At 43.2% G+C, this 25,077-nt stretch overlaps 1 protein-coding gene across 2 annotated transcripts in view; it reads left to right on the top strand.

Annotated features, from left to right (window-relative positions):
- Positions 1-25,077, top strand: part of B4GALT4 (beta-1,4-galactosyltransferase 4) — a 397,258-nt gene that overhangs the window by 227,092 nt on the left and 145,089 nt on the right. For both annotated transcript variants that reach the window (XM_053705849.1, XM_053705850.1), the window contains 2 exons: positions 6,867-7,054; positions 19,114-19,236. In XM_053705849.1, coding sequence (XP_053561824.1) covers positions 6,867-7,054; positions 19,114-19,236 — 311 coding nt within the window. The remainder of the gene's footprint in view (positions 1-6,866; positions 7,055-19,113; positions 19,237-25,077) is intronic.

The raw sequence follows: 25,077 nt of genomic DNA, 5'->3' as shown, positions 1-25,077 counted from the left end.
CAATACTTTTAAGGCTTTAAGACACTGTGGTGAAATTTTGGTGAATTTTGAACAATTCCTTCATATTTTTTCGCAATTGCAGTAATAAAGTGTGTTCAGTTTAAAATTTAAAGTGACAGTAACGGTTTTATTTTAAAACGTTTTTTGTACTTTGTTATCAAGTTTATGCCTGTTTAACATGTCTGAACTACCAGATAGACTGTGTTCTGAATGTGGGGAAGCCAGAGTTCCTTCTCATTTAAATAAATGTGATTTATGTGACAATGACAATGATGCCCAAGATGATTCCTCAAGTGAGGGGAGTAAGCATGGTACTGCATCATTCCCTCCTTCGTCTACACGAGTCTTGCCCACTCAGGAGGCCCCTAGTACATCTAGCGCGCCAATACTCCTTACTATGCAACAATTAACGGCTGTAATGGATAATTCTGTCAAAAACATTTTAGCCAAAATGCACACTTATCAGCGTAAGCGCGACTGCTCTGTTTTAGATACTGAAGAGCATGACGACGCTGATAATAATGGTTCTGAAGGGCCCCTAAACCAGTCTGATGGGGCCAGGGAGGTTTTGTCTGAGGGAGAAATTACTGATTCAGGGAACATTTCTCAACAAGCTGAACCTGATGTGATTACGTTTAAATTTAAGTTGGAACATCTCCGCATTCTGCTTAAGGAGGTATTATCCACTCTGGATGATTGTGACAAGTTGGTCATCCCAGAGAAACTATGTAAAATGGACAAGTTCCTAGAGGTCCCGGGGCTCCCAGAAGCTTTTCCTATACCCAAGCGGGTGGCGGACATTGTAAATAAAGAATGGGAAAGGCCCGGTATTCCTTTCGTCCCTCCCCCCATATTTAAAAAATTGTTTCCTATGGTCGACCCCAGAAAGGACTTATGGCAGACAGTCCCCAAGGTCGAGGGAGCGGTTTCCACTTTAAACAAACGCACCACTATACCCATAGAAGATAGTTGTGCTTTCAAAGATCCTATGGATAAAAAATTAGAAGGTTTACTAAAAAAGATGTTTGTTCAGCAGGGTTACCTTCTACAACCAATTTCATGCATTGTCCCTGTCGCTACAGCCGCGTGTTTCTGGTTCGATGAGCTGGTAAAGGCGGTCGATAGTGATTCTCCTCCTTATGAGGAGATTATGGACAGAATCAATGCTCTCAAATTGGCTAATTCTTTCACCCTAGACGCCACTTTGCAATTGGCTAGGTTAGCGGCTAAGAATTCTGGGTTTGCTATTGTGGCGCGCAGAGCGCTTTGGTTGAAATCTTGGTCAGCTGATGCGTCTTCCAAGAACAAACTACTTAACATTCCTTTCAAGGGGAAAACGCTGTTTGGCCCTGACTTGAAAGAGATTATCTCTGATATCACTGGGGGTAAGGGCCACGCCCTTCCTCAGGATCGGCCTTTCAAGGCCAAAAATAAACCTAATTTTCGTCCCTTTCGTAGAAACGGACCAGCCCAAAGTGCTACGTCCTCTAAGCAAGAGGGTAATACTTCTCAAGCCAAGCCAGCTTGGAGACCAATGCAAGGCTGGAACAAGGGAAAGCAGGCCAAGAAACCTGCCACTGCTACCAAGACAGCATGAAATGTTGGCCCCCGATCCGGGACCGGATCTGGTGGGGGGCAGACTCTCTCTCTTCGCTCGGGCTTGGGCAAGAGATGTTCTGGATCCTTGGGCGCTAGAAATAGTCTCCCAAGGTTATCTTCTGGAATTCAAGGGGCTTCCCCCAAGGGGGAGGTTCCACAGGTCTCAGTTGTCTTCAGACCACATAAAAAGACAGGCATTCTTACGTTGTGTAGAAGACCTGTTAAAAATGGGAGTGATTCATCCTGTTCCATTAGGAGAACAAGGGATGGGGTTCTACTCCAATCTGTTCGTAGTTCCCAAAAAAGAGGGAACGTTCAGACCAATCTTAGATCTCAAGATCTTAAACAAGTTTCTCAAGGTTCCATCGTTCAAAATGGAAACCATTCGAACAATTCTTCCTTCCATCCAGGAAGGTCAATTCATGACCACGGTGGATTTAAAGGATGCGTATCTACATATTCCTATCCACAAGGAACATCATCGGTTCCTAAGGTTCGCATTCCTGGACAAGCATTACCAGTTTGTGGCGCTTCCTTTCGGATTAGCCACTGCTCCAAGGATTTTCACAAAGGTACTAGGGTCCCTTCTAGCTGTGCTAAGACCAAGGGGCATTGCTGTAGTACCTTACTTGGACGACATTCTGATTCAAGCGTCGTCCCTTTCTCAAGCAAAGGCTCACACGGACATTGTCCTGGCCTTTCTCAGATCTCACGGATGGAAAGTGAACGTGGAAAAGAGTTCTCTATCTCCGTCAACAAGGGTTCCCTTCTTATAATAGACTCCTTAGAAATGAGGATTTTTCTGACAGAGGCCAGAAAAACAAAACTTCTAGACTCTTGTCGGATACTTCATTCCGTTCCTCTTCCTTCCATAGCGCAGTGCATGGAAGTGATAGGTTTGATGGTAGCGGCAATGGACATAGTTCCTTTTGCGCGCATTCATCTAAGACCATTACAACTGTGCATGCTCAGTCAGTGGAATGGGGACTATACAAACTTGTCTCCGAGGATACAAGTAAATCAGAGGACCAGAGACTCACTCCGTTGGTGGCTGTCCCTGGACAACCTGTCACAAGGGATGACCTTCCGCAGACCAGAGTGGGTCATTGTCACGACCGACGCCAGTCTGATGGGCTGGGGCGCGGTCTGGGGATCCCTGAAAGCTCAGGGTCTTTGGTCTCGGGAAGAATCTCTTCTACCGATAAATATTCTGGAACTGAGAGCGATATTCAATGCTCTCAAGGCTTGGCCTCAGCTAGCGAGGGCCAAGTTCATACGGTTTCAATCAGACAACATGACAACTGTTGCGTACATCAACCATCAGGGGGGAACAAGGAGTTCCCTGGCGATGGAAGAAGTGACCAAAATCATTCTATGGGCGGAGTCTCACTCCTGCCACCTGTCTGCTATCCACATCCCAGGAGTGGAAAATTGGGAAGCGGATTTTCTGAGTCATCAGACATTGCATCCGGGGGAGTGGGAACTCCATCCGGAAATCTTTGCCCAAGTCACTCAACTGTGGGGCATTCCAGACATGGATCTGATGGCCTCTCGTCAGAACTTCAAAGTTCCTTGCTACGGGTCCAGATCCAGGGATCCCAAGGCGGCTCTAGTGGATGCACTAGTAGCACCTTGGACCTTCAAACTAGCTTATGTATTCCCGCCGTTTCCTCTCATCCCCAGGCTGGTAGCCAGGATCAATCAGGAAAGGGCGTCGGTGATCTTGATAGCTCCTGCGTGGCCACGCAGGACTTGGTATGCAGATCTGGTGAATATGTCATCGGCTCCACCATGGAAGCTACCTTTGAGACGAGACCTTCTTGTTCAAGGTCCGTTCGAACATCCGAATCTGGTCTCACTCCAGCTGACTGCTTGGAGATTGAACGCTTGATCTTATCGAAGCGAGGGTTCTCAGATTCGGTTATCGATACTCTTGTTCAGGCCAGAAAGCCTGTAACTAGAAAGATTTACCACAAAATTTGGAAAAAATATATCTGTTGGTGTGAATCTAAAGGATTCCCTTGGGACAAGGTTAAGATTCCTAAGATTCTATCCTTCCTTCAAGAAGGACTGGAAAAAGGATTATCTGCAAGTTCCCTGAAGGGACAGATTTCTGCCTTGTCTGTGTTACTTCACAAAAAGCTGGCAGCTGTGCCAGATGTTCAAGCCTTTGTTCAGGCTCTGGTTAGAATCAAGCCTGTTTACAAACCTTTGACTCCTCCTTGGAGTCTCAACTTAGTTCTTTCAGTTCTTCAGGGGGTTCCGTTTGAACCCTTACATTCCGTTGATATTAAGTTATTATCTTGGAAAGTTTTGTTTTTGGTTGCAATTTCTTCTGCTAGAAGAGTTTCAGAATTATCTGCTCTGCAGTGTTCTCCTCCTTATCTGGTGTTCCATGCAGATAAGGTGGTTTTACGTACTAAACCTGGTTTTCTTCCAAAAGTTGTTTCTAACAAAAACATTAACCAGGAGATTATCGTACCTTCTCTGTGTCCGAAACCAGTTTCGAAGAAGGAACGTTTGTTGCACAATTTGGATGTTGTTCGCGCTCTAAAATTCTATTTAGATGCTACAAAGGATTTTAGACAAACATCTTCCTTGTTTGTTGTTTATTCCGGTAAAAGGAGAGGTCAAAAAGCAACTTCTACCTCTCTCTCTTTTTGGATTAAAAGCATCATCAGATTGGCTTACGAGACTGCCGGACGGCAGCCTCCCGAAAGAATCACAGCTCATTCCACTAGGGCTGTGGCTTCAACATGGGCCTTCAAGAACGAGGCTTCTGTTGATCAGATATGTAGGGCAGCGACTTGGTCTTCACTGCACACTTTTACCAAATTTTACAAGTTTGATACTTTTGCTTCTTCTGAGGCTATTTTTGGGAGAAAGGTTTTGCAAGCCGTGGTGCCTTCCATCTAGGTGACCTGATTTGCTCCCTCCCATCATCCGTGTCCTAAAGCTTTGGTATTGGTTCCCACAAGTAAGGATGACGCCGTGGACCGGACACACCTATGTTGGAGAAAACAGAATTTATGTTTACCTGATAAATTACTTTCTCCAACGGTGTGTCCGGTCCACGGCCCGCCCTGGTTTTTTAATCAGGTCTGATAATTTATTTTCTTTAACTACAGTCACCACGGTATCATATGGTTTCTCCTATGCAAATATTCCTCCTTAACGTCGGTCGAATGACTGGGGTAGGCGGAGCCTAGGAGGGATCATGTGACCAGCTTTGCTGGGCTCTTTGCCATTTCCTGTTGGGGAAGAGAATATCCCACAAGTAAGGATGACGCCGTGGACCGGACACACCGTTGGAGAAAGTAATTTATCAGGTAAACATAAATTCTGTTTTTGACTGTCCCTTTAGGCTACTGACATTGTCAGTATTTAGTGGGGATAGAAACAGCAAAAACCAACTATTCCAAATGATAAAATAAAGGTAAAGGGGCCATTTGTAAACTATTTAAAACATTCTAGCAGATAAAATAGATAATTAGGAAAACATTACAGTACACTGCCCCTTTAAGTCTTGTGAACTAGTGATCTGTGGCCCCCATGTGTTATGAAGTTGTTCATCACTGATCTGTTTGAATAATTAAAGTTACATTTTTAATTTCCATGATCCTTTAAAGGGATACTAAACACTCATTTTTTCTTAAATGATTCAGATAGAGCATGCAATTTTAAGCAACTTTCTAATTTACTCCTATTATCAATTTTTATTTGTTCTCATGTTATCTTGATTTGAAAAAGCAGTAATAAAAGGTTAGGAGCCGGCCCATTTTTTAGTTTAGCACCTTGGTAGAGCTGCTGATTGGTTTGCTACATTTAGCCACAAATCAGCAAGTTCTACCCATGTGCTGAACAAAAAAATCGTCTGGCTCTAAAGCTTACAGTACTGCTTTTTAAAATCAAGATAGCAAAAGAACAAAGAAAAATTGATAATAGGAGTAAATTAGAAAGGTGCTTAAAATCCCATGCTCTATCTGAATCATGAAATAAAAAAATTGGGTTTAGTATCCCTTTAAGAATCAACATATTTAATAAAACATAATAATAATAATAATAATTGGAATTGTATGTAGCAGACACTGAACAGTTGCAGTTAACCTTTTTGTGAATATAATATGACCTTTACAAAAATTATAAGTGTCAGCGCACACAGGTTTTATGAAGGAACAGATGAAGGTCACCAGTCAGACTCATCATACAGAGGTTACAAGTATTGTCTTCTTGCCAACACGCCGTTACTGGATCAGCCAGAGATCAGATACTTGTTTTACTGGAATGGAATCATTGTATAACACAAAAGACTAGGGTTGCCAGGTGTCCAGTAATTAACCTGGCAGTCCTGTAAAATCTATACAAAAATACCAGACACTTACAGTCCCCTCAGTGTCAGCAAAATGTAAAGACTCCCAAGCCCCTATTCATTACAAATATGGCCATAAATGAAGTAACACTGTAAATTTTCTATTATGTGTTACAGGCAGCCATGGGGCCTTTAAATCATCGCTATTTGTGTGCTCCTGGCAGTGAAAGGGGGTTGAATCACTACTATTTACATGTGTTACTGGCAACCAAGGGGATGAAATGACTGCTCAGTTGTGAAATATCTGTGTTCTCCACAGAAAATTTTGCCAGCTGGGAGGCATTATGTAGCATCCTGGTGGCATTCATTTTATATCATTTTCAGTTATCCAAAGCACAAATTAATTGCATAATTTAACATAAAAGAATTTTAATGATAATTTGTGAAATAAAATTTGAACATTTTTAATTGTAGCTTAATTTTGGCTAAAATTTTAGCCAGTTGGTGCACCCACTAAAAAGTACTGTGTAAAGCACTGAGCATATAGCTGGTGGGATAAAGGGTGAGGCCTAAGGTTGAGCTTTTAGGGGGACATTGTATGACCCCACCTACCACCCGTGCCCAGTAACCTATAGGTTGTGTGATATTTTTATGAAGCTGGCAATCCTACAAAAGACAGTGTGTATCACAGAGCAACTGATCATGCATTCATATTGACATATTAAGCAAAGTTCATTTCTGCTACAGGTGTAGGTAGCATAAACCTACAGTTTTGTAATTTCATTATGTTTTAATTATATGTATTGCTGGGGAGTACCCAGCATGCAGTGTTTCTACAGCAATCACAAAACTGAGAGTTTTGTTGTTTCTATATTTTGTCATGTTTTATGTACAACCTGAAATATAAATCCACACTAATGGGATTAAAATGAATGTCTTCTCTTTTTTTTTTTTACAGGCTGGTAATGCAAAATTTAACCGTGCTAAGCTGCTTAATGTAGGGTACATGGAGGCTTTAAAGGAAGAGAAATGGGATTGTTTTATATTCCATGATGTGGATCTTGTTCCGGAGAATGATTTCAACCTTTATCTATGTGACAGTGAGCCCAAACATCTTGTAGTGGGCAGGAACGTGACAGGATATAGGTAGGGATTTGTATTCCTTTTTAAACAATATAGGTATATATAATAGCAACCTTTGTATATTTCACCTGCACCTAGTTTGTTCTTTTCTCTGAGTACCTATTTTCATGAAACCAAGAATCCAAATTACCAGGATAGATGTGTTTATGCACAATCTTAAGGGACATTAAACCCTAAACAAATGCTAGATAGAACGATGCAGTCAAAGAAAAGATTAGTCTGAGAATAACATGTAGATGTATGTTTCAAAGTTTCATTAACTGTTTAAATATAGACAATGTAAAGTTTTAATGTCTATAAAATAATGGGAGCTGCTATGTTGTTGTAACTTAGGTTACCTTCTCTGCTGTAGCCAATTAGGGTCAGTTATAAATAGGTCACTAGAGTGTGCAGCCAATGACTGTGTGGACTATAACAGTGTTCTGCACTTCCATTTCTAACAGGAACTGAAAAGCTCACATTTTCAGAATGGAATTACAGAAAAAGGGGACTATCTCAATACAATTTTTTGCATAGAAAATTAGCACATCTAGGCAAGTTCCCCGCTTGCTTTTCCCCAGTAAAACTCCGTATATATTGTTACTAATGCACAAGAGGATTCTGGGTAAGATATGCAAAATCTCATTTTTTTTTGCTTCAAATACTGTTTTAACACAGCGATCCCTTAACAGGATTATTGTAGCAATACAGAAGCCACTCACTAGTGGTTTCTGTATTGCTACAATAATCCTCTTAAGGGATCGCTGTGTTAAAACAGTATTTGAAGCAAAAAAAATGAGATTTTGCATATCTAATTTGCATATCTTACCCAGAATCCTCTTGTGCATTTGTGACAATGTATATGGAGTTTCTCCAACATAGGTGTGTCCGGTCCACGGCGTCATCCTTACTTGTGGGATATTCTCTTCCCCAACAGGAAATGGCAAAGAGCCCAGCAAAGCTGGTCACATGATCCCTCCTAGGCTCCGCCTACCCCAGTCATTCTCTTTGCCGTTGTACAGGCAACATCTCCACGGAGATGGCTTAGAGTTTTTTAGTGTTTAACTGTAGTTTTTATTATTCAATCAAGAGTTTGTTATTTTGAAATAGTGCTGGTATGTACTATTTACTCAGAAACAGAAAAGAGATGAAGATTTCTGTTTGTATGAGGAAAATGATTTTAGCAACCGTCACTAAAATCCATGGCTGTTCCACACAGGACTGTTGAGAGCAATTAACTTCAGTTGGGGGAACAGTGAGCAGTCTCTTGCTGCTTGAGGTATGACACATTCTAACAAGACGATGTACTGCTGGAAGCTGTCATTTTCCCTATGGGATCCGGTAAGCCATGTTTATTAAGATCGTAAATAAGGGCTTCACAAGGGCTTATTAAGACTGTAGACTTTTTCTGGGCTAAATCGATTCATTATTAACACATATTTAGCCTTGAGGAATCATTTATTCTGGGTATTTTGATATAATAATATCGGCAGGCACTGTTTTAGACACCTTATTCTTTAGGGGCTTTCCCAAATCATAGGCAGAGCCTCATTTTCGCGCCGGTGTTGCGCACTTGTTTTTGAGAGGCATGACATGCAGTCGCATGTGAGAGGAGCTCTGATACTTAGAAAAGACTTTCTGAAGGCGTCATTTGGTATCGTATTCCCCTTTGGGCTTGGTTGGGTCTCAGCAAAGCAGATACCAGGGACTGTAAAGGGGTTAAAGTTAAAAACGGCTCCGGTTCCGTTATTTTAAGGGTTAAAGCTTCCAAATTTGGTGTGCAATACTTTTAAGGCTTTAAGACACTGTGGTGAAAATTTGGTGAATTTTGAACAATTCCTTCATGTTTTTTCGCAATTGCAGTAATAAAGTGTGTTCAGTTTAAAATTTAAAGTGACAGTAACGGTTTTATTTTAAAACGTTTTTTGTACTTTGTTATCAAGTTTATGCCTGTTTAACATGTCTGAACTACCAGATAGACTGTGTTCTGAATGTGGGGAAGCCAGAATTCCTATTCATTTAAATAAATGTGATTTATGTGACAATGACAATGATGCCCAAGATGATTCCTCAAGTGAGGGGAGTAAGCATGGTACTGCATCATTCCCTCCTTCGTCTACACGAGTCTTGCCCACTCAGGAGGCCCCTAGTACATCTAGCGCGCCAATACTCCTTACTATGCAACAATTAACGGCTGTAATGGATAATTCTGTCAAAAACATTTTAGCCAAAATGAACACTTATCAGCGTAAGCGCGACTGCTCTGTTTTTAGATACTGAAGAGTATGACGACGCTGATAATAATGGTTCTGAAGGGCCCCTAACCCAGTCTGATGGGGCCAGGGAGGTTTTGTCTGAGGGAGAAATTACTGATTCAGGGAACATTTCTCAACAAGCTGAACCTGATGTGATTACGTTTAAATTTAAGTTGGAACATCTCCGCATTCTGCTTAAGGAGGTATTATCCACTCTGGATGATTGTGACAAGTTGGTCATCCCAGAGAAACTATATAAAATGGACAAGTTCCTAGAGGTCCCGGGGCTCCCAGAAGCTTTTCCTATACCCAAGCGGGTGGCGGACATTGTTCATAAAGAATGGGAAAGGCCCGGTATTCCTTTCGTCCCTCCCCCCATATTTAAAAAATTGTTTCCTATGGTCGACCCCAGAAAGGACTTATGGCAGACAGTCCCCAAGGTCGAGGGAGCGGTTTCCACTTTAAACAAACGCACCACTATACCCATAGAGGATAGTTGTGCTTTCAAAGATCCTATGGATAAAAAATTAGAAGGTTTACTTAAAAAGATGTTTGTTCAGCAGGGTTACCTTCTACAACCAATTTCATGCATTGTCCCTGTAGCTACAGCCGCATGTTTCTGGTTCGATGAGCTGATAAAGGCGGTCGATAGTGATTCTCCTCCTTATGAGGAGATTATGGACAGAATCAATGCTCTCAAATTGGCTAATTCTTTCACCCTAGACGCCACTTTGCAATTGGCTAGGTTAGCGGCTAAGAATTCTGGGTTTGCTATTGTGGCGCGCAGAGCGCTTTGGTTGAAATCTTGGTCAGCTGATGCGTCTTCCAAGAACAAGCTACTTAACATTCCTTTCAAGGGGAAAACGCTGTTTGGCCCTGACTTGAAAGAGATTATCTCTGATATCACTGGGGGTAAGGGCCACGCCCTTCCTCAGGATCGGCCTTTCAAGGCAAAAAATAAACCTAATTTTCGTCCCTTTCGTAGAAATGGACCAGCCCAAAGTGCTACGTCCTCTAAGCAAGAGGGTAATACTTCTCAAGCCAAGCCAGCTTGGAGACCAATGCAAGGCTGGAACAAGGGAAAGCAGGCCAAGAAACCTGCCACTGCTACCAAGACAGCATGAAATGTTGGCCCCCGATCCGGGACCGGATCTGGTGGGGGGCAGACTCTCTCTCTTCGCTCAGGCTTGGGCAAGAGATGTTCTGGATCCTTGGGCGCTAGAAATAGTCTCTCAAGGTTATCTTCTGGAATTCAAGGGGCTTCCCCCAAGGGGGAGGTTCCACAGGTCTCAGTTGTCTTCAGACCACATAAAAAGACAGGCATTCTTACATTGTGTAGAAGACCTGTTAAAAATGGGAGTGATTCATCCTGTTCCATTAGGAGAACAAGGGATGGGGTTCTACTCCAATCTGTTCATAGTTCCCAAAAAAGAGGGAACGTTCAGACCAATCTTAGATCTCAAGATCTTAAACAAGTTTCTCAAGGTTCCATCGTTCAAGATGGAAACCATTCGAACTATTCTTCCTTCCATCCAGGAAGGTCAATTCATGACCACAGTGGATTTAAAGGATGCGTATCTACATATTCCTATCCACAAGGAACATCATCGGTTCCTAAGGTTCGCATTCCTGGACAAGCATTACCAGTTCGTGGCGCTTCCTTTCGGATTAGCCACTGCTCCAAGGATTTTCACAAAGGTACTAGGGTCCCTTCTAGCTGTGCTAAGACCAAGGGGCATTGCTGTAGTACCTTACTTGGACGACATTCTGATTCAAGCGTCGTCCCTTCCTCAAGCAAAGGCTCACACGGACATTGTCCTGGCCTTTCTCAGATCTCACGGATGGAAAGTGAACGTGGAAAAGAGTTCTCTATCTCCGTCAACAAGGGTTCCCTTCTTGGGAACAATAATAGACTCCTTAGAAATGAGGATTTTTCTGACAGAGGCCAGAAAAACGAAACTTCTAGACTCTTGTCGGATACTTCATTCCGTTCCTCTTCCTTCCATAGCGCAGTGCATGGAAGTGATCGGTTTGATGGTAGCGGCAATGGACATAGTTCCTTTTGCGCGCATTCATCTAAGACCATTACAACTGTGCATGCTCAGTCAGTGGAATGGGGACTATACAGACTTGTCTCCGAAGATACAAGTAAATCAGAGGACCATTGACTCACTCCGTTGGTGGCTGTCCCTGGACAACCTGTCACAAGGGATGACATTCCGCAGACCGGAGTGGGTCATCGTCACGACCGACGCCAGTCTGATGGGCTGGGGCGCGGTCTGGGGATCCCTGAAAGCTCAGGGTCTTTGGTCTCGGGAAGAATCTCTTCTACCGATAAATATTCTGGAACTGAGAGCGATATTCAATGCTCTCAAGGCTTGGCCTCAGCTAGCGAGGGCCAAGTTCATACGGTTTCAATCAGACAACATGACAACTGTTGCGTACATCAACCATCAGGGGGGAACAAGGAGTTCCCTAGCGATGGAAGAAGTGACCAAAATCATTCTATGGGCGGAGTCTCACTCCTGCCACCTGTCTGCTATCCACATCCCAGGAGTGGAAAATTGGGAAGCGGATTTTCTGAGTCGTCAGACATTGCATCCGGGGGAGTGGGAACTCCATCCGGAAATCTTTGCCCAAGTCACTCAGCTGTGGGGCATTCCAGACATGGATCTGATGGCCTCTCGTCAGAACTTCAAAGTTCCTTGCTACGGGTCCAGATCCAGGGATCCCAAGGCGGCTCTAGTGGATGCACTAGTAGCACCTTGGACCTTCAAACTAGCTTATGTGTTCCCGCCGTTTCCTCTCATCCCCAGGCTGGTAGCCAGGATCAATCAGGAGAGGGCGTCGGTGATCTTGATAGCTCCTGCGTGGCCACGCAGGACTTGGTATGCAGATCTGGTGAATATGTCATCGGCTCCACCTTGGAAGCTACCTTTGAGACGAGACCTTCTTGTTCAGGGTCCGTTCGAACATCCGAATCTGGTTTCACTCCAGCTGACTGCTTGGAGATTGAACGCTTGATCTTATCGAAGCGAGGGTTCTCAGATTCTGTTATCGATACTCTTGTTCAGGCCAGAAAGCCTGTAACTATATATCTGTTGGTGTGAATCTAAAGGATTCCCTTGGGACAAGGTTAAGATTCCTAAGATTCTATCCTTCCTTCAAGAAGGATTGGAAAAAGGATTATCTGCTAGTTCCCTGAAGGGACAGATTTCTGCCTTGTCTGTGTTACTTCACAAAAAGCTGGCAGCTGTGCCAGATGTTCAAGCCTTTGTTCAGGCTCTGGTTAGAATTAAGCCTGTTTACAAACCTTTGACTCCTCCTTGGAGTCTCAACTTAGTTCTTTCAGTTCTTCAGGGGGTTCCGTTTGAACCCTTACATTCCGTTGATATTAAGTTATTATCTTGGAAAGTTTTGTTTTTAGTTGCAATTTCTTCTGCTAGAAGAGTTTCAGAATTATCTGCTCTGCAGTGTTCTCCTCCTTATCTGGTGTTCCATGCAGATAAGGTGGTTTTACGTACTAAACCTGGTTTTCTTCCAAAAGTTGTTTCTAACAAAAACATTAACCAGGAGATTATCGTACCTTCTCTGTGTCCGAAACCAGTTTCAAAGAAGGAACGTTTGTTGCACAATTTGGATGTTGTTCGCGCTCTAAAATTCTATTTAGATGCTACAAAGGATTTTAGACAAACATCTTCCTTGTTTGTTGTTTATTCCGGTAAAAGGAGAGGTCAAAAAGCAACTTCTACCTCTCTCTCTTTTTGGATTAAAAGCATCATCAGATTGGCTTACGAGACTGCCGGACGGCAGCCTCCCGAAAGAATCACGGCTCATTCCACTAGGGCTGTGGCTTCCACATGGGCCTTCAAGAACGAGGCTTCTGTGGATCAGATATGTAGGGCAGCGACTTGGTCTTCACTGCACACTTTTACCAAATTTTACAAGTTTGATACTTTTGCTTCTTCTGAGGCTATTTTTGGGAGAAAGGTTTTGCAAGCCGTGGTGCCTTCCATTTAGGTGACCTGATTTGCTCCCTCCCTTCATCCGTGTCCTAAAGCTTTGGTATTGGTTCCCACAAGTAAGGATGACGCCGTGGACCGGACACACCTATATTGGAGAAAACAGAATTTATGTTTACCTGATAAATTACTTTCTCCAACGGTGTGTCCGGTCCACGGCCCGCCCTGGTTTTTTTTTTTTAATCAGGTCTGATAATTTATTTTCTTTAACTACAGTCACCACGGTACCATATGGTTTCTCCTATGCAAATATTCCTCCTTAACGTCGGTCGAATGACTGGGGTAGGCGGAGCCTAGGAGGGATCATGTGACCAGCTTTGCTGGGCTCTTTGCCATTTCCTGTTGGGGAAGAGAATATCCCACAAGTAAGGATGACGCCGTGGACCGGACACACCGTTGGAGAAAGTAATTTATCAGGTAAACATAAATTCTGTTTTTACTGGGTAAAAGCAAGCGGGAACTTGCCTAGATGTGCTAATTTTCCATGCAAAACCATAATTTTAATGAATTTGTGTGTGTGTATATGTGTGTATGTATATATGTATCATTTTATATTACCATCTCAAGTGTTTAATGTCCCTTTAGCTCAGTGTCTGCTGACCTCTTTACATTTTAGGCTTATTTTGTTTGTACGTGGCTAACATAATTGTTATAGGACTACCCTATCTTTGTTACCATATTTCTACCAAGGAGAAATACATAAAATCAAACATTCATAGGCAGAATAATGTCTTAAATTTGTAGCCAAAGAACTGGGTAAGAATATATTTAGAAAATTTATAGCTAACTTGGGCATATTATGATTTTCACCCAGATCCCACTCTGCATGTAATCTTATAATGCACTTTTTTGCTTTCTGTTCCTATAATCTATAAGCATTAACCCCTTATGCCTAATGGGCTTTGCCCAGTGTACCCTATTTATATAGTAACTACGTCCAACCTTCTGCCCCATCCGGAGGCAGAACGTATCTGTCTTCATATGGTAAAAGTGCGCTGATCGTGCTTCCATTACCATATGAAGACAGATAGCAGATACAGACAGTGCGTAGCTGCAATTAACATCCTAATTGCCAAAACAAAAATGGCACAATCATGCATGTCTGCTGTTTCTGAGAAGCTTTTGCAATTGTTTCTTATGGGTGCTGTAGTTGTGTGTAAAGAATTTCAGTGAGAAACCCAGTGTTTGTGATTAAAAAAAAAAAAAAAAAAATAGATCTTTTCTCCAACATAGGTGTGTCCGGTCCACGGCGTCATCCTTACTTGTGGGATATTCTCTTCCCCAACAGGAAATGGCAAAGAGCCCAGCAAAGCTGGTCACATGATCCCTCCTAGGCTCCGCCTACCCCAGTCATTCTCTTTGCCGTTGTACAGGCAACATCTCCACGGAGATGGCTTAGAGTTTTTTAGTGTTTAACTGTAGTTTTTATTATTCAATCAAGAGTTTGTTATTTTAAAATAGTGCTGGTATGTACTATTTACTCTGAAACAGAAAAGAGATGAAGATTTCTGTTTGTAAGAGGAAAATGATTTTAGCAACCGTTACTAAAATCGATGGCTGTTCCACACAGGACTGTTGAGAGGAATTAACTTCAGTTGGGGGAACAGTGAGCAGACTTTTGCTGCTTGAGGTATGACACATTCTAACAAGACGATGTAATGCTGGAAGCTGTCATTTTCCCTATGGGATCCGGTAAGCCATTTTTATTACAGAGTAAATAAGGGCTTCACAAGGGCTTGTTAAGACTGTAGACATTTTCTGGGCTAAATCGATTCATATATAACATATTTAGCCTTGAGGAATCATTTAATATGGGTATTTTTGTAAAATAATATCGGCAGGCACTGTTTTAGACACCTTATTCTCTAGGGGCTTTCCCTAATCACAAGGCAGAGCCTCATTTTCGCGCCGGTATTGCGCACTTGTTTTTGAGAAGCATGACATGCAGTCGCATGTGTGAGGAGCTCTGATACATAAAAAAGACTTTCTGAAGGCGTCATTTGGTATCGTATTCCCCTTTGGGCTTGGTTGGGTCTCAGCAAAGCAGATACCAGGGACTGTAAAGGGGTTAAAGATAAGAACGGCTCCGGTTCCGTTATTTTAAGGGTTAAAGCTTCCAAATTTGGTGTTCAATACTTTTAAGGCTTTAAGAAGACAGGCATTCTTACATTGTGTAGAAGACCTGTTAAAAATGGGAGTGATTCATCCTGTTCCATTAGGAGAACAAGGGATGGGGTTCTACTCCAATCTGTTCGTAGTTCCCAAAAAAGAGGGAACGTTCAGACCAATCTTGGATCTCAAGATCCTAAACAAGTTTCTCAAGGTTCCATCGTTCAAAATGGAAACTATTCGAACAATTCTTCCTTCCATCCAGGAAGGTCAATTCATGACCACGGTGGATTTAAAGGATGCGTATCTACATATTCCTATCCACAAGGAACATCATCGGTTCCTAAGGTTCGCATTCCTGGACAAGCATTACCAGTTCGTGGCACTTCCTTTCGGATTAGCCACTGCTCCAAGGATTTTCACAAAGGTACTAGGGTCCCTTCTGGCGGTACTAAGACCAAGGGGCATTGCAGTAGTACCTTACTTGGACGACATTCTGATTCAAGTGTCGTCCCTTCCTCAAGCAAAGGCTCACACGGACATAGTCCTGGCCTTTCTCAGATCTCACGGATGGAAAGTGAACGTAGAAAAGAGTTCTCTATCTCCGTCAACAAGGGTTCCCTTCTTGGGAACAATAATAGACTCCTTAGAAATGAGGATTTTTCTGACAGAGGCCAGAAAAACAAAACTTCTAAACTCTTGTCAAACGCTTCATTCCGTTCCTCTTCCTTCCATAGCGCAGTGCATGGAAGTAATAGGTTTGATGGTAGCGGCAATGGACATAGTTCCTTTTGCGCGCATTCATCTAAGACCATTACAACTGTGCATGCTCAGTCAGTGGAATGGGGACTATACAGACTTGTCTCCGACGATTCAAGTAAATCAGAGGACCAGAGACTCACTCCGTTGGTGGCTGTCCCTGGACAACCTGTCACAAGGGATGACCTTCCGCAGACCAGAGTGGGTCATTGTCACGACCGACGCCAGTCTGATGGGCTGGGGCGCGGTCTGGGGACCCCTGAAAGCTCAGGGTCTTTGGTCTCGGGAAGAATCTCTTCTACCGATAAATATTCTGGAACTGAGAGCGATATTCAATGCTCTCAAGGCTTGGCCTCAGCTAGCAAAGGCCAAGTTCATATGGTTTCAATCAGACAACATGACGACTGTTGCGTACATCAACCATCAGGGGGGAACAAGGAGTTCCCTGGCGATGGAAGAAGTGACCAAAATCATTCAATGGGCGGAGACTCACTCCTGCCACCTGTCTGCAATCCACATTCCAGGAGTGGAAAATTGGGAAGCGGATTTTCTGAGTCGTCAGACATTACATCCGGGGGAGTGGGAACTCCATCCGGAAATCTTTGCCCAAATTACTCAATTGTGGGGCATTCCAGACATGGATCTGATGGCCTCTCGTCAGAACTTCAAGGTTCCTTGCTACGGGTCCAGATCCAGGGATCCCAAGGCGACTCTAGTAGATGCACTAGTAGCACCTTGGACCTTCAAACTAGCTTATGTATTCCCGCCGTTTCCTCTCATCCCCAGGCTGGTAGCCAGGATCAATCAGGAGAGGGCGTCGGTGATCTTGATAGCTCCTGCGTGGCCACGCAGGACTTGGTATGCAGATCTGGTGAATATGTCATCGGCTCCACCATGGAAGCTACCTTTGAAACGAGACCTTCTTGTTCAAGGTCCGTTCGAACATCCGAATCTGGTCTCACTCCAGCTGACTGCTTGGAGATTGAACGCTTGATCTTATCAAAACGAGGGTTCTCAGATTCTGTTATTGATACTCTTGTTCAGGCCAGAAAGCCTGTAACTAGAAAAATTTACCACAAAATATGGAAAAAATATATCTGTTGGTGTGAATCTAAAGGATTCCCTTGGAACAAGGTAAAGATTCCTAAGATTCTATCCTTTCTTCTAGAAGGATTGGAGAAAGGATTATCGGCAAGTTCCTTGAAGGGACAGATTTCTGCCTTGTCTGTGTTACTTCACAAAAAGCTGGCAGCTGTGCCAGATGTTCAAGCCTTTGTTCAGGCTCTGGTTAGAATCAAGCCTGTTTACAAACCTTTGACTCCTCCTTGGAGTCTCAACTTAGTTCTTTCAGTTCTTCAGGGGGTTCCGTTTGAACCCTTGCATTCCGTTGATATTAAGTTATTATCTTGGAAAGTTTTGTTTTTGGTTGCAATTTCTTCTGCTAGAAGAGTTTCAGAATTATCTGCTCTGCAGTGTTCTCCTCCTTATCTGGTTTTCCATGCAGATAAGGTGGTTTTACGTACTAAACCTGGTTTTCTTCCGAAAGTTGTTTCTAACAAAAACATTAACCAGGAGATAGTCGTGCCTTCTTTGTGTCCGAATCCAGTTTCAAAGAAGGAACGTTTGTTGCACAATTTGGATGTTGTTCGCGCTCTAAAATTCTATTTAGATGCTACAAAGGATTTTAGACAAACATCTTCCTTGTTTGTTGTTTATTCTGGTAAAAGGAGAGGTCAAAAAGCAACTTCTACCTCTCTCTCTTTTTGGATTAAAAGCATCAGATTGGCTTATGAGACTGCCGGACGGCAGCCTCCTGAAAGAATCACAGCTCATTCCACTAGGGCTGTGGCTTCCACATGGGCCTTCAAGAACGAGGCTTCTGTTGATCAGATATGTAGGGCAGCGACTTGGTCTTCACTGCACACTTTTACCAAATTTTACAAGTTTGATACTTTTGCTTCTTCTGAGGCTATTTTTGGGAGAAAGGTTTTGCAAACCGTGGTGCCTTCCATTTAGGTGACCTGATTTGCTCCCTCCCTTCATCCGTGTCCTAAAGCTTTGGTATTGGTTCCCACAAGTAAGGATGACGCCGTGGACCGGACACACCTATGTTGGAGAAAACAGAATTTATGTTTACCTGATAAATTACTTTCTCCAACGGTGTGTCCGGTCCACGGCCCGCCCTGGTTTTTTAATCAGGTCTGATAATTTATTTTCTTTAACTACAGTCACCACGGTATCATATGGTTTCTCCTATGCAAATATTCCTCCTTTACGTCGGTCGAATGACTGGGGTAGGCGGAGCCTAGGAGGGATCATGTGACCAGCTTTGCTGGGCTCTTTGCCATTTCCTGTTGGGGAAGAGAATATCCCACAAGTAAGGATGACGCCGTGGACCGGACACACCGTTGGAGAAAGTAATTTATCAGGTAAACATAAATTCTGTTTTTTAATATATGATAGCATTTTGCGGGGAAACAGTGGCATGAAATATACCAAATGGGCCTAGATCAATACATTGGGTTGTCTACAAAAAAATTTAAAATGTAAAGTTTTCATAGGTAAATTTAAAAACAGAACAATAACAAGACTCTATTTCTGTTTAAATGGAGTGATAGCAAAAAGGCTAAAAAATATCTGGCACTCTGGGCAAGTTTTTCTCTAGAGTTCCCAGTCCTTAAGGGGTTAAAGCATATGGACTGAGCTAGCAAACAGGTCTACAATACATAGCTGAGCAACCTCCTGCAGCTTTGTCTGGAGGCCAAAGGGTACAGGAATGGTGATGTCAAGATGATTGATTTGCATTTGGATGTTTTTAAATGAATAGGCTTTTCCTGAAAGGCATATCTGGTGTGTTGGGACTCTGGTTTGATGACATTCTGTTAAGTTGAAGTTAGACATAACTGTGCAGTTTCACTAGGTTTGTTACTTTCTTCAGGTTACTGTATAAAGGGTATTTCGGGGGAGTGACTGCATTGACAACAGACCAGGTTGCCAAGGTGAATGGATACTCCAATAACTACTGGGGCTGGGGAGGAGAAGATGACGATCTGAGAGTCAGGTAATGTGAAAACAGCGCATGCACCTGCCTGACGCATACAACAAATCAGTATTTGTAATGTAAAAGGAAATAGGGCTGGCACGCTGTGTGCTCTTGACATGAATAACGTTCTGTTGCCATTATCAAATTAATTTTCTGTGTGGCTTTTTTGAATGAGGAATAATGTTTCTTGTTTCCTTGGCTGTCAGAGAGAGATGCAGAGCATTGCAGCCCTTCCCGGCAATCAATGGGTTTAATAACAAGAGGTTACATAACTATCCATAACTATTGGACATTGTGTTCTGACACGCCCCTTTTAGAAAGCAATAAAAGGTTGTTGTTTATAGACAGAGCAGAAAGCTTCATATATTGTTTGCAGCTCTGCTGACTTGCTATGTCACACGTCATGTCACTGATTAAGACACCAATAATTCAAATATATGTCACATACTTATCGTTGTAAATGCAAGGTTCATTTTAGTTGTAGTTCTTTTATATAATTGTGAACCTGGGACAATAGGTTTTTGTTTCTAATTCTTATTTTGCGTTAACTCAATGTTTTTTTTTTGGGGGGGTGGTGGTTAGTACTTTATTAAAGGGCCATGGCACCCCACATTTTTCTTTCATGATTCAGATAGTGCAAACAATTTTAAACTTTTTTTTTTTTTTTTAAATGTATAGTTTTGCTTATTTTTAAATAATATTGCTCTGATTTTCATATTTCTAACCAAGCCCCAAAGTTTTAGGAGAATACCGACGTATACCTACTCCGGCTTGCTCCTGTTTGTGTAAAGGATCTTTTCATATGCAAAAGAAGGGGGAAGGAGAGAGGGAGGGTCTTATTTCTTTTTTAAGATACAATGAGTCCACGGATTTCATCCTTACTTGTGGGATAACGCCTCCTAGTCAGCAGGAGGAGGCAAAGAGCACCACAGCAGAGCTGTATAAATAGCTCCTCCCTTCCCTCCCACTCCAGTCATTCTCTTTGCCTTGTTAGTGATAGAAAGAGGTAAAGTGAGGTGTTAGCTTAGATTCTTCAATCAAGAGTTTATTATTTTCTCTTGCAAGGTGTATCCAGTCCACGGATTCATCCTTTACTTGTGGGATATTCTCATTCCCTACAGGAAGTGGCAAAGAGAGCACACAGCAAAGCTGTCCATATAGCTCCCCCTCTAGCTCCACCCCCCAGTCATTCTCTTTGCCGGCTCTAAGCACTAGGGTCTCTCTACGGGAGGGTAAAGTGAATGTGGTGTTAGAATTGTAGTTTTTATTATATTCAATCAAAAGTTTGTTATTTTAAATGGTACCGGTTTGTACTATTTACTCTCTAGCAGAAAAGTGATGAAGATTTCTGCTGAGAGGAAAATGATTTTAGCATGTTGTAACTAAAATCCACTGCTGTTCCCACACAGGACTGAGGAGTACCAGAAAACTTCAGTTGGGGGGAACGGTTTGCAGGGTAATCTGCAATGAGGTATGTTCAGTCATTTATTTCTAGACAAGACTTAGATAATGCTAGAAGAGACTGACAATATCCCCATGAGGGGAGGGTAAGCTATGTTCACAGACTTAGTAAGGAATTGAATGCTTACATAACAGGGCTAATTATGCTGGTTGACACTGATTCAGGGCAATCGCTTGTTTATTCAAGAAAAATATCGTTTGTAGACACTTTGAAAGTCCTTTTGGGGATCTTTCTGGGGTTATTACCCACATGGCTGGTTTTTAGTCACTTAAGAGTGATTTACTAGGCCTCACAACTCCGAAGTAGAGTGGGAGGGGCCTAATTTTGCGCCTCAGATGCGCAGTTAGAATTGCAGAGAAGTTCATGCTGCTTCACATGGAGGGTCCTGCTGCTGTTTGAGGGCCTTATAGAAGCTATATTCCCTCAAATCTGATCCCTAAGGGCAGGTAGGACCACAGCAAGGCTGTGGCAAGGTGCTGTACTGTTTTTAACCGGGTGTTGGCTTTAGGCTGCTCCGGTTTGGGCATTAAGGGGTTAATCGTTTTGAAACTTGTGGTGCAATCTTATTTAGGCTTTAGGTACATACTGTGAAAATTTCAGGAGAGTTGCTGCATTTTTCACTGTTTTGTAAAATTGTGTGCTCTTTTTATCTCTTAAAGGCACAGTAACGTTTTTTCAAATTGTGTTTTTTATTTGATTAAAGTGATTTCCAAGCCTACTTGTATATATTACTAGTTTATTAAACATGTCTGACACTAAGGAAAATCCTTGTTCAATGTGTTTAGAAGCCATTGTGGAACCCCCTCTCAGAATGTGTCCCACTTGTACTGATATGTCTATACACTTTAAAGATCATATTGTTGCAGTTAAAAATGTGGCCCAAGATGATTCTCAGACTGAAGGTAACGAGGGTAGCCCGTCTGCCTCTCCCCAAGTGTCATAACCAGTTACGCCCGCGCAAGCGACGCCTAGTACCTCTAGTGCGTCTAACTCTTTTACATTACAAGACTTAGCAGCAGTCATGGATAATTCTCTTACAGCCTTCTTATCTAAACTGCCTGTGTTACCCGCAAAGCGTGATAGCTCCGTTTTAAGAACAGATTATGAGCATTCTGACTCTTTGGTAGCCGTATCCGATATACCCTCACAACGCTCTGAAGTGGGAGTGAGGGATTTGATGTCTGAGGGAGAAGTCTCTGATTCAGGAAGGGTTCCTCCTCAGACAGATTCAGATACATTGGCTTTTAAATTTAAACTAGAACACTTCCGCGTTTTGCTTAGGGAGGTATTAGCTACTCTGGATGACTGCGACCCTTTGGTGATCCCAGAGAAATTGTGTAAAATGGACAAGTACCTAGAGGTCCCTGTTTACACGGATACGTTTTCGGTCCCTAAGAGGATTGCGGATATCGTTACTAGGGAGTGGGATAGACCAGGTGTTCCCTTTGCTCCCCCTCCTGTTTTTAAGAAAATGTTCCCCATACCTGACCCTGTGCGGGACTCGTGGCAGACGGTCCCTAAGGTGGAGGGGGCTATTTCTACACTTGCTAAACGCACAACCATAACAATTGAAGACAGTTATACTTTTAAAGACCCTATGGATAAGAAGTTAGAGGGGTTACTTAAGAAAATTTTTGTTCAACAAGGTTTTCTTCTCCTACCTATTGCCTGCATTATTCCTGTAACTACTGCAGCTGCTTTCTGGTTTGAGGCACTGAAAGACTCGCTCCAGACGGAGACCTCATATGAGGAAATTATGGATAGAATTAAGGCTCTAAAGCTAGCTAATTCTTTTATCACTGACGCCGCTTTCCAAATAGCTAAGTTAGCGGCGAAAAATTCAGGTTTCACCATTTTGGCGCGCAGGGCGCTATGGCTAAAGTCCTGGTCCACCGATGTGTCGTCTAAATCCAAGCTTTTGAACATTCCTTTCAAAGGAAAGACCCTCTTCGGGCCTGAATTGAAAGAGATTATTTCAGATAAAGGCCATGCTCTCCCTCAGGACAAGCCCTTTAAGACAAAGAACAAAGCTAATTTTCGTTCCTTTCGCAATTTCAGGAACGGCCCCGCTTCATCCTCTCCAGCTGCAAAGCAAGAGGGTAACGCTTCACAGCCCAAGGCAACTTGGAAACCTTACCAGGGCTGGAATAAGGGTAAACAGGCCAAAAAGCCTGCAGCTGCCACCAAGACAGCATGAAGGGGTAGCCCCCGATCCGGGATCGGATCTAGTAGGGGGCAGATTCTCTCTCTCTTCGCTCAGGCCTGGGCAAGAGATGTACACGATTTTTGGGCATTAGAGATTGTAGCCCAGGGATACCTTCTAGAATTCAAGGACTCCCCTCCAAGGGGAAGGTTCCACATTTCTCGTCTGTCTACAGATCAGACAAAGAAAGAGGCGTTTTTACGCTGTGTAGAAGATCTACTTACAATGGGAGTGATCCACCCAGTTCCAATTGCAGAACAAGGACTGGGGTTTTACTCAAACCTGTTTGTGGTTCCCAAAAAAGAAGGAACTTTCAGACCAATCCTGGATCTCAAAATTCTAAACAAATTCCTCAGAGTCCCATCATTCAAGATGGAGACCATTCGGACAATCTTACCAATGATCCAGGAGGGTCAATATATGACTACCGTGGATCTAAAGGATGCGTATCTGCATATTCCTATCCACAAAGATCACCAGTTTCTCAGGTTCGCCTTTCTGGACAAGCATTATCAGTTTGTGGCTCTTCCTTTCGGGTTGGCCACTGCTCCCAGAATTTTCACAAAGGTGCTAGGGTCCCTCCTGGCGGTTCTAAGACCGTGGGGCATAGCAGTGGCGCCTTACCTAGACGACATCTTAATTCAGGCGTCGACTTTCCAAAGAACCAAGTATCACACGGAGATCGTATTGGCCTTTCTGAGGTCTCACGGGTGGAAGGTGAACATAAAAAAGAGTTCTCTCTCCCCCCTCACAAGAGTTCCATTCCTAGGAACCTTGATAGACTCGGTAGAAATGAAAATATTTCTGATGGAGGTCAGAAAGTTAAAACTGTTAATTACTTGCCGAGCTCTTCATTCCATTCCTCGGCCATCTGTAGCTCAGTGCATGGAGACAATCGGACTAATGGTAGCGGCAATGGGCATAGTCCCTTTTGCTCGGATACACCTCAGACCACTGCAACTATGCATGCTCAAACAGTGGAATGGGGATTATGCAGATTTGTCTCCTCAAATTCATTTGGACCAGGAGACCAGAGATTCTCTTCTCTGGTGGTTGTCTCAGGATCACCTGTCTCAGGGAATATGTTTCCGCAGACCAGAGTGGATCATTGTAACGACCGACGCCGTCTGTTAGGCTGGGGTGCGGTCTGGGACTCCCTGAAAGCTCAGGGCTTATGGTCTCGGGAAGAAACTCTTCTCCCGATAAACATTCTGGAACTGAGGGCGATATTCAACGAGCTTCAGGCATGGCCTCAACTAGCTGCGGCCAAATTCATCAGATTTCAGTCGGACAACATCACGACTGTAGCTTACATCAACCATCAAGGGGAAACAAGGAGTCTCCTAGCAATGATGGAAGTAACCAAAATAATCAGGTGGGCGGAGGATCACTCTTGCCACCTCTCAGCAATTCACATCCCAGGAGTAGACAACTGGGAAGCGGATTTTCTAAGTCGTCAGACTTTTCATCCGGGGGAGTGGGAACTCCACCCGGAGGTATTTGCCCAGCTGACTCAGCTATGGGGCACTCCAGAGTTGGATCTGATGGCGTCCCGTCAGAATGCCAAACTTCCTCTTTATGGGTCCAGGTCCCGGGATCCCCAGGCGGTGTTGATAGATGCTCTAGCAGCGCCTTGGTCTTTCAATCTGGCCTATGTGTTTCCACCGTTTCCTCTCCTCCCACGTCTGGTTGCCAGAATCATGCAGGAGAATTCTTCGGTGATTCTGATAGCGCCTGCGTGGCCACGCAGGACTTGGTATGCAGACCTAGTGGACATGTCATCTGTCCCACCATGGACATTTGCAATGAGGCAGGAACTTCTGATACAGGGTCCGTTCAAGCATCCAAATTTAGTTTCTCTACGTCTGACTGCTTGGAGATTGAACGCTTAATTCTATCAAAGCGTGGGTTCTCTGAGTCAGTTATAGATACTCTGATTCAGGTTAGAAAGCCTGTCACCAGAAAAATCTACCATAAGATATGGTGGAAATTTCTTTGTTGGTGTGAATCCAAGGGTTACTCATGGAGTAAGATTATGATTACCAGGATATTGTCTTTTCTCCAAGAAGGATTGGAGAAAGGATTGTCAGCTAGTTCCTTAAAAGGACAAATATCTGCTTTGTCTATCCTGTTACACAAGCGTCTGGCAGAGGTACCAGACGTTCAAACGTTTGCTCAGGCTTTAGTCAGAATC

Source organism: Bombina bombina, chromosome 3 (genome assembly GCF_027579735.1).
Source record: "Bombina bombina isolate aBomBom1 chromosome 3, aBomBom1.pri, whole genome shotgun sequence".
NCBI lineage: Eukaryota > Metazoa > Chordata > Amphibia > Anura > Bombinatoridae > Bombina > Bombina bombina.
This window is presented reverse-complemented; position numbering and strand designations above follow the sequence as displayed.